Source organism: Nicotiana tabacum, chromosome 6 (genome assembly GCF_000715075.1).
Source record: "Nicotiana tabacum cultivar K326 chromosome 6, ASM71507v2, whole genome shotgun sequence".
Classification (NCBI taxonomy): Eukaryota; Viridiplantae; Streptophyta; class Magnoliopsida; order Solanales; family Solanaceae; genus Nicotiana; species Nicotiana tabacum.
Genome location: NC_134085.1, coordinates 213898039 through 213908541, shown reverse-complemented (window position 1 = coordinate 213908541; position 10503 = coordinate 213898039). Strand labels below are relative to the sequence as shown.

The following is a 10503-nucleotide window of genomic DNA, read 5'->3' as shown; positions in this document are numbered from 1 at the left end:
GGCAAATGCAACTAGTGCTACTTCGATCACAAATATATTTAACTCTATCACCCAACAATCTTGCCAGCGGATAAACTTCACAAAATCAAAAATCATCTTCTCTAGGAATGTAGATAGAAATATACAGAGCACTCTATCCACAATGCTTAACATTAAGGTAACGAATAATGTAGAGATCATCTTGGCTTCCCAATCACTAATCTACAACCAAGAAGCTCTAATTATCAATTCATTCTTGACAGAATGAATACAAGACTTAAGGGATGGAAAGCAAAATTACTAACCCAGGCAGAAAGAACCACTCTTATCCAGTCGGTTTTGGCAGTTATACCTACTCACTTCATGCAACTCAACTATCTGCCTACGGCTACTAGAAAACATGTAGACCGTATTCAAAGGTATTTTCTTTGGGGCTCAACCCTAGAAAAAAGGAGAGTCCACCTTGTTAACTGGGATACTGTGACATCCCCAAAATAAGAAGGAGGACTAGGTCTTTTTAATTCCAAAAGCAACAATCTAGCTTTTCTTTGCAACATTATTTGGCACCTGCACTATAGCCCCAACAGTTTATGGGCACAGGTGATATGTCACAAATACAAGGCAAGACAGGAACACAAAGATATTTTACCATCATTGCAGTCGACTCCTATGCGTGGAAAAGCCTTGCTCAAGCTCATCCTTTCTTTGCAAAAAGATTAGTCTAAAATGTAGCAAATGACAACCATATCAACTTTTGGAAGGATAATTGAATCATCGCACAACTGCCTCTAAGGTTTCTCATACAAGGTCCACTAACACATACGAACTTGGGGACAAATCTCTCACATATTACAATTAAATTCATGGGATCTAAGCCAATTATCATTCGAACTCCCTGCAAATATCTAATCATTAATCCACTACACCTACATACCATTCTCTAAAATTGCCTCAAATAGCTTTTTTTGGAAACCAACAAATGACAGATCCTTCACCATAAAGTCAGCCTACTCTTCAATTAGGAATTTCATATTTGCACAACCATCAGGGGACTTCGAACACTCTTGGATAAGGAAAGACAACTGCCATAATAAACTAAAACACTTCCTATAGCTACTAACCATAAAGCGCCTAACTACAACATCTATGCTCTACTATAGGAAAATAATTCCATCACCCCTTTGTCCCCACTGCAATCTAGTGAAAGACACACAACACATCTTTCTCTATTGTTCACGCAACACTCCCATCTGGAATACCCTTCATATAGACTTTAATCCACCAAATTTCAGCATGTGGATTAAAGAACTTTGTAATTCCTCTGATTCACTAACTCTACCAAACCAAAAACAAGTCATATTATCCATTATCACACCCATTATGCTATGACATATCTGGCTCCACCACAACAACAACCTATTCAAAAAAATCTCCACAATAATCGCCAGCAACACACCAGTTGCCCAAGCCATTGAATACCTCTGCCTCACTAAACAGAGAACAATTCCCAAGCAATTCATAAGAATTCAAGTACAGTGGGTGCCACCGCCACAAAACATCTATAAACCTAACATAGATAGTGCACACAGGAAAATTTCAAACTATGGAGGAGCAGGAGGAATCATATCACTCAAAGATATCTATAGGTAATCTTTTATAGAAAGTTACATATAATCTTTAAAATAAGCAAGTTCTTTTTTTTTCTCTAAAACGACGAGATATATTAAGCAGGAAATTAAAAAGGGTTGTTATAACATGGAACTGATCTGAATGGTGCGATTCCTAACGAGTCATTGCGGTAATTAAGGAAAGCAAATAAAGGCATTGTGCCCCAAAATGTGTCTTAACGTTCAGCGTATCTTTCCAACATCTGTGTGCTTGCATGATGTGCTAGAATGTGTGCGACTGAGCTTGCTTCACAATATATGTGCTTAACTGGTGGTTGGTCCATTGTTGCGAGGAGGAACATGCAATCATTTAGTAAAGTTATGTGAGCATCATTAGTCATATGAGGTTCTATCAATACCCGACAGTCAATTTCCACAACCAGTAGCGTTAAATTTTTAGTAAAGGCCAGCTCCAGTCCCTTCAATAGAGCTATAAGTTCCGCTTGCAGTGGCGTATTGGCCATAACACGACTAGAGAATCCCGCTATCCAGTTACCCTTGAAATCTCTGACATACAAAAATTCTTTAAGCTTACATGCCCTAATTATGCATGATATACAAACCAGTTTGGGAAAAGAGGCTTCTACTTAGAGGAATTAATGGCGGAAGATTATGACCCATTAATCATGTCATGCAAAAGTTTGCTTTGTTTCGCACGAAATCTTTTATGTCGGAAACAAAACAAAAATACAAGAAAGTCGCCTCCTAATTACTCTTCTGATTTCTACTCTTGTCTAGGTTTTAGGATATTTTTGTAGTAGTTATCATATGATTGATCCCTTTTTGCCCTTTTCTTATTCTATGGACTCTATGAATATATATATGTATATATATATATATATTTAAAGTCATTTCAAGTTAGTTCTGTGGCTAAACTCAAGAAACGTGCAATATCAGGGTTGGCCCTTTTCTTTGGGTCACTTTATCTCCCTTCTTTTTGTGCCTAAAACCAAAAAAGAAAAAGTTGCTGGTCCTTGTCATTCATTTTTTGCTTTTGTTTTTGTCCTTGTCTTTGCGTCTTGGTATGTATCTCTGACTCTCTGTTCGTGTATCATCACTGTGTTACTAGTTTCTTTTTGCTTCTTAGGATTACAAAAGTTTGTTAACAAATCGAAAGATTTTACTCTGATGCAGAAAAATTTAATCGAAGACAGAAAACTCATTGTAATTTTTTTGTTTAGGATGCAGAGAAATATATTTGCTAATGTTGAAAAAGGCAACACAATTGAGATAGGTTCAATGCTCAATTGGGTGTAATTTGATAACAATGAGAAAACGTTCCGAGTAAACTGCTTACCGTATTAACTAAAATATTCACAGCATAAACTTCTGCATATTTTATGCTTAACACATTGTTTGGCTGGCCTCACTAAACTCCACATTGCTAATAGCCGCATAAGTTATAATATGAGGATCTGTATATTATTTTTGTGTGGGATATAATATGGAATAAGAGTGCATGTAATAACAATACATGGATCAGAGTAACTTTAGACGAAACAAACTCTTAAAGTACTGCCTGCGATCCCTACATTATTATTCACCGCATTGCAATCTCAAAATTATTACTCATTGCTTAAACAATCTCTTCATTTTTATCGATCCTGCATAGTACATGAACCAAACGTCACAAATTTTTCCCTTGGCCGTGGAAAGTTATTATGTATAGAGAGATTAAAAGCTGGCTTAATCTTTTGTTACTTAAAACACAATCTACAAGAATGATAACAATAATTGAAGTGGTGGGCTGGTTAGCTAACATTTGTATTATCCCTGTGAAATCAGAATATAGGCCGAGCAGAAATGATTTAGTAGAAGAATCTTGGCCGAACAGACTATAAATTGGTGGAAGTAAATATAATCATTCCTTTTCCCTCCTCCAACCAGAATAATTGTCACATTTTCTTGTTTATCTAAGCACTATACACAAATGTAAATGAATACCAATACCACAACAGTGAAAATTTCAACTATTTATGAAATTGGTTAAAATTGGAGTCCACCCATAAATTGTAAATAAACTTAATCATAGAAATAATTTAAGAGCTACCTTCTGTGTTATTGTCTCCACTATGCTTAGTATCAAAATCCCATGGATATACACGGTGTGTAAAGTGGGATTTAGTAGGTAATTCATATCACATCTAGCAAAGTCCCTCATAACTGGTAAGATGCATCATACATCAAAACCGACGAATCAATCACCACACGGTGCATGGAACCACAGGCTAAAAGCGTTTTGATACACAGTTGATTTCTTAAAGGATGCATACAAAACCAAGTTTTTTAATTTTATCAAGAGTATGCATACAAAACCAAGTTAACGTGTACATAGGCAGTTCACATGCGAATTGGACTTTGTTTCATTTACAGATACAATTAGAACAGATAAAAACCTCACACATTCGAACTTAAGATATTTTTTTCTGTTTCTTCTCCTGCCATTCTTTGATTTCAGCATCTATCGTTGCTTTCACTTTTGAATGAAAGCCGGGGTATGGTTCATAGCCGAAAAGAGATTGGAGGGCCTGTGAGGAACCAAAAAAAGTCATGAAAAGATTAGATCCAATGCAACCACTGAAAGCACTTGTATCCTAACATAGAACTAGTATTATTACCTCAAGGAGTACAAAAAATGGTGCCATAAGGAACGCTTGTGTAAGATTGTCCAACAGAGCAGGTGCTCGCTTCTACAAATTTGAATAACAATATGTCATGCGACCAAATTAATGGAAGCTTTGAGAATCATGCACAAAATTACTAAAAATGATCACCTCAAACACTCCATGACCTATAAACTGTCCAGTCCAGCAGAATAACTGAGCCGCTAGAACAACCTGGCCACATATGTTTGTCATAATTAGCACCAACAGCTCGCATACTTGATTCAAGAATAACTAGACATATCCAAAAGTATCTCCAACCAAAGAGATCATGCATTATACATCTGTCTCCAGTTCATATGAGATTTTGATGAGTGTCCAACAAGTAATTAGTTATTGGTGTTTGGCCTCTAAAAATAAATAGATGACGGCCAAGTTTGATTAAATTCGATGTGACCAAACAACAAAAGGCTATTTTTGTCTACCCTAACGAACTGCTATAGCTTAAGAACTCCAGGAGTTAGATCCTCGGCACACATAGGAGGCCCATACACATCAAAACACAAAAAATCAGTAGATATGTTGCCATGGTACAAATTCAAGGTAAGAGAGGAGAAAAGAACATCCATAGCCAGTATAGATCAAAGAGATCAAGTTAAAACACTGAATTTAAGGAAGGCAAACTGACGTAGGCACTATAGCATGTTGTGTCATGTGGTGTGAACCGGACACATGGTAGCTACACGTTACTACTTTTGTCAGAAGCTTGTGAAATTTGTCAGCAAATTCAGCTTAATGACTTCACCTGTAAATGGTGTCACACTAGTACCGTCAGTATCATGTCTAAGACGCTGCAAATAAGCTATATTTCAAGTAAAACTGTAAATTCCCCTCTTTGAGAGCTATATTTTGCTAGTTGTGTATATAGCAACAAAATGACTGCTTTAGGCCAGTTATTAGAAAATACAGTTAGAAAGTGCATGGAATCAATAAATGGCATTTGATACAAAAGGCACAAGCAAAATATAAGATTGCCAAGTGCAACCCCTGATTAGAAGAATCCCCAGTTTCTTCAGCTTATAAAACATCGCCTGTATTACATGTTTCTGATTCTCCGGTTGCATTAACAACCCTGTCCAACTGGGCTAATCAGGAATTATTCCTGATTGTTTGTCAGTACAGGGTAAGTCCGACATACAGAGAACCCCTGATTTACCTTAAGAAGGCAACTTATTCAATATAGGAATGAAATGAAACCGATTAAGAAAAAATAGATTCAAAAGATTCATGTAGCTGACTCAAGTAATTTAGGATTGATTTTTAGTTAATTCATTGACTGATTGAAGGGGTGTAAGAACTTAATCGAGGAAGGGGTACAAGAACATAGTAATAGATCAAGCATATCATATGCAGGTAATACATGTTTATCAAGGGGGGAATTGGGATTCAAGTAGGCTAGTTGGCGAATAAAAGAAGCATGTGAAAATTTGGAGTCAGCTTAAAGATTTGGTAAACAATTAATATGAAAATAAGCTGAAAATTTAAAGTCCTGAGACTCCAATTGCTGGTAATAAATATAATGAACAATCAAGGAGAACAAATAAATAGGTAAGACAGGAAATTAAGTTGATAAGAGGCTAAAGAATCAAAAATTTAGGGAAATACCAAAAAACAATAGAAAACGAGAGAGGACCAATTACCTTCCAGGCGAGAGAGAAGCCCAATTGACGCGCAACCATACTGCTGGATACCCAACAAACAAAACAGAGTAAAGCAGCCAAAGAGCCAGCTTTCTTGTCCAAAGCCACGTAGAACAGTGCATAAACCAAGGCAAACAAGAACCCGAAATTAAGGACCAAGGAACTGTGTTCACAGAGCTGAATCGGTGGTAAATTGAAAAGTGGGGGCGTAAAATCGAAAAGAATAAGACCGGTGAAAAATAGTGGCCAAACAAACACCATGTGAATCAAGATATTCACTGGGTTGCTATGGTATGCTCCATAAAAAGCGAACTGCTTCTCTAAGTCAAATATTTCCATCCTTTCCTTCACCCTTTGATCCTATAACGTAATCGGGTAATTATGAAGAAATTGGGCTTGAATGATTTGACCCTCTTTTTTGGTATTATAAAGAGGAAAGTTGAAGGGAATAGGGATGGGGAAATTACTGTGGACGCTTTTGGAAGAATTGGAATTGATTTGTACGATTTTTCTCTTTTTATTTCTCCTATCTGGTCAAAGGCGCGTTCAGCTTCTTTCCTTTTGGCACTTCTGAAAATAGAGCTTTATATAATTATTCTAGAACCCAAAAAATTAGCTTGGCTTCACATTGACTATGAAGGCTTTAATTTGTCATTGCTTAGGCATTTAATAACAATAATAATAATAATAATAATAATAATAATAATAATAATAATAAGGGGCATTTAGTACTGCATTTCATGCTTCTCTCTACTTTTATTCTGTTTTTAGTTCAAGGAAATTTTTATTTAATTACTAACAAGAAACAAGAAAAGGTTTAGGTGTGAAGTCACAATCAGGGACTTATAGTTAGGCTCTACTAGTCCTACTTTTTTCCAATTAAAGAATTGCAAAGTGTAATTATAAGGTTGGATATCTAGATCGACATATTTCTATTTTCTTTAGTTAGCGGGGCAAAAAACATTAAACATTTGGCTGTTACTCGAGGTATTTACAAATATTATTGTTTTGGTATAAAACGTACGAAGAGTTAGCTGCAGACGTGAAAAAGAAAAATGCAAGTATCCTTTTTTACCTTTTAAAAGCTTAGAGATAGCAGCAAAATGGCCCATGCAGGTCTCGAACCTGCGACCTTCGCGTTATTAGCACGACGCTCTAACCAACTGAGCTAATGGGCCATCAGGTTGAATAATTGAGACAAATATATAAATTATCAGGTTGGATATCTAGATCGACATATTTCTATTTTCTTTAGTTAGCGGGGCAAAAAACATTAAACATTTGGCTGTTACTCGAGGTATTTACAAATATTATTGTTTTGGTATAAAACGTACGAAGAGTTAGCTGCAGACGTGAAAAAGAAAAATGCAAGTATCCTTTTTTACCTTTTAAAAGCTTAGAGAAAGCAGCAAAATGGCCCATGCAGGTCTCGAACCTGCGACCTTCGCGTTATTAGCACGACGCTCTAACCAACTGAGCTAATGGGCCATCAGGTTGAATAATTGAGACAAATATATAAATTATCAGGTTGGATATCTAGATCGACATATTTCTATTTTCTTTAGTTAGCGGGGCAAAAAACATTAAACATTTGGCTGTTACTCGAGGTATTTACAAATATTATTGTTTTGGTATAAAACGTACGAAGAGTTAGCTGCAGACGTGAAAAAGAAAAATGCAAGTATCCTTTTTTACCTTTTAAAAGCTTAGAGAAAGCAGCAAAATGGCCCATGCAGGTCTCGAACCTGTGACCTTCGCGTTATTAGCACGACGCTCTAACCAACTGAGCTAATGGGCCATCAGGTTGAATAATTGAGACAAATATATAAATTATCAGGTTGGATATCTAGATCGACATATTTCTATTTTCTTTAGTTAGCGGGGCAAAAAACATTAAACATTTGGCTGTTACTCGAGGTATTTACAAATATTATTGTTTTGGTATAAAACGTACGAAGAGAGAGCTGCAGACGTGAAAAAGAAAAATGCAAGTATCCTTTTTCACCTTTTAAAAGATTAGGGAAAGCAGCAAAATGGCCCATGCAGGTCTCGAACCTGCGACCTTCGCGTTATTAGCACAACGCTCTAACCAACTGAGCTAATGGGCCATCAGGTTGAAGAATTGAGACAAATATATAAATTATCATACTGACATGAACAATACAGTTGTGAACAGAGATTAATCCCTTACCCAATTTCCTACACAGAATAGCGACTAATTATCCAAATTCCGATTTCGTTTTTCCCGAATCCAAGTTTTACGATCATCAAACCCATGATTCATAGCTCTCCTATCCAAACTACTACTGAACTGGAATTGCACCCTTTTACAAGATCAGTTAAGCATTACAATCTGTTCATCTCTTCTTAATTTCTCTCAAATTTCATTTGCATACGTCATCTTCTAATCGATCATGTGCCATAAGAATACAATTTTCACGTTGCCATAATACGATCATGTGCAAGTCATGGGTCTAATTCCTTTTAAGTTGACGAAGAAATGTTTGCACTCATACTAATGAGAATGAAAATTTAAACTAGTGAAAGTTTAGAAAATTTAATAAATACTGATTTTCACTAAAACAGATGCTGCTTCTAAAACCAAATTCAAAATGAATATAATTTGGAAAAAGAATAAATTCTGGAGTAATGTCAAAACCTCTGTATCTAAAAAGAAGGTACTAACACCTCACCGTTAAGGCTTAATCCTTTCTGGTATTAAGATATCTATTTTGGTTAATTACATTCATTTAAAAACTGTTCTGTGGAGTAATACTTATTCTATTTCATTCAATGCGACAATACTTAGCAAGTAACTAAGTTTAGTATGTTAATTGACTTGAATTATGTAAAAGTGTAGCAATGAAAATAAATTTAAAGTACATCACATCAAAGTTTAATTCGATTAAAATCTTAAACACATAAAAAGTCTGAAGAGCATTAGAGGAATGGTGTTAAATAAGCATGTTATAAGCATGATATAGAAAGTGTCAAATAAAATTAGATATACTCTGAAAGTCCATCGCAGTTGATCTAAATGCAAGATAAAGATGTGTTATGATATTTTCAAAATAAATCATGCCTTAAACCAACCAAGTGTCATGTCTTAAATCAAGTCTTAATATGCATGGAAAGAAACCTTGGAGTGACAATTTGCAAAGAGAATTAAGGACAAGTGTATCTATATTTAAAACTATTTATAAGCCTATCAATAGGCGCTCATTCACTCTTGATGAAGCAGAAGAAATGCTTCGTATTTCTACTTCGTATTAAGGACAAGTCTCTGTTCTCTCCTTCCTTTATTTTTCTTTTCCAATTTAGTTGATCTTATTTTTTTTAGCTAAATTTGTTTTAATTTTGCTGATTCGTGTATCAGTGTCATTTCCCTACATGTAAGAAACTATTGCAAGTAATACTACTACGAAAATTTATGATGGTGCTACCGATTTTGTTGTTGTCTCTACTGTTACTATTCCAGCTGTCCTGCCAGATATCCATGGTGTTGCAAATGCATTATTGCATCCACAACTTTAGCAGAAAATAATATCAAAATACAGGTATGTAAATAGACATGGTTATATATCCAATGTTAATATTAAAACCTTCAAGAAAAATGCTCCACAATGCAAGAGAAGAGTCGGGATAAATGATAATCTCGCTAAGTCAAAATTGAATTTGACTAAAGCGGATAAAATAGTTGTTGCAGTCATCTCCCAAATAAATATTGTGACCAATGTGAGAGATTGTGTGATAGACTCTGGTGCTGTTAGGCACATTTGTGCAGACAAAAATATCTTACATTCAAGTTGAGGAAGAAGAAGAAACTATTTATCTTGGTGACTTAAGAACAACTTGCGTTCTTGGAAAAGGAAATATTCTTCACAAACTCACATCTGGTAAAACTCTAGCATTGAGTGATGTATTGCATGTCCCTAATATCCAATTCAATTTGGTTTCTGTGGGGTTATTAGGAAAAGTTGGAATGAAGGTTTCTTTGAAAATAATGAGATCGTACTGACCAAAAATGATATTTTTGTGGGCAATGAATATTGTAATCATGGTTTATCTATGCTTAACATTTCTGATACTAGCAATAAAAATGCATCTTCTTCTGCTTATATGGTTGAGTCTATTTCTTTATGGCATGCTAGACTAGGACATGTTAATGTCACATATATAAAGAAAATACAGTCACTGGGATTAATATCTGGTTTCGACTCAAATTATATTGACAAGTGTGAAATATGTGCTGAAACTAAAAGTACTAGAAAGGCTTGTTTTTCTGTAAATAGAGAAACTGATTTGTTATACTTGATTCACACTGATTTAGGCGATTTAAAACAGACTATGACTAGAGGTGGTAAAAGATATTATGTGACTTTTATTGATGCTTTTTCTAGATATGCTAAGTTGTCTTTGCTTAGAAATAAAGATGATGTTTTTAATGCTATTATTTCTTACAAAACTAAAGTTGAAAATCAACTTAGTAGAAAAATCAAGAGAATTAGAGATGAAGAATATTTGTCTTTAAATGATTTTTATGAAAAGAATGGA

General features: G+C 35.1%; 1 protein-coding gene and 4 non-coding genes across 5 annotated transcripts; all 5 read right to left on the bottom strand.

Moving 5' to 3' along the window:
* Positions 1–3912: 3912 nt before the first annotated feature.
* Positions 3913–6422, bottom strand: LOC107789358 (2-hydroxy-palmitic acid dioxygenase MPO1-like). Its single transcript, XM_016611159.2, has 4 exons — positions 5950–6422; positions 4421–4483; positions 4265–4336; positions 3913–4174 (listed from the first exon to the last, which is right to left on the bottom strand). Exons 1-4 carry the CDS (start codon positions 6286–6288, stop codon positions 4058–4060), a joined length of 591 nt encoding a protein of 196 aa, XP_016466645.1. The 5' UTR covers positions 6289–6422; the 3' UTR covers positions 3913–4057.
* Positions 6423–7053: 631 nt separating this feature from the next.
* TRNAI-AAU (transfer RNA isoleucine (anticodon AAU)) lies at positions 7054–7127 on the bottom strand. Its single transcript has one exon. It is a non-coding gene; the product is annotated as a tRNA-Ile (tRNA).
* A 236-nt stretch (positions 7128–7363) lies between these two features.
* On the bottom strand, positions 7364–7437 carry TRNAI-AAU (transfer RNA isoleucine (anticodon AAU)). The gene has a single exon. It is a non-coding gene; the product is annotated as a tRNA-Ile (tRNA).
* A 236-nt stretch (positions 7438–7673) lies between these two features.
* TRNAI-AAU (transfer RNA isoleucine (anticodon AAU)) lies at positions 7674–7747 on the bottom strand. Its single transcript has one exon. It is a non-coding gene; the product is annotated as a tRNA-Ile (tRNA).
* A 236-nt stretch (positions 7748–7983) lies between these two features.
* TRNAI-AAU (transfer RNA isoleucine (anticodon AAU)) lies at positions 7984–8057 on the bottom strand. Its single transcript has one exon. It is a non-coding gene; the product is annotated as a tRNA-Ile (tRNA).
* Positions 8058–10503: the final 2446 nt, after the last annotated feature.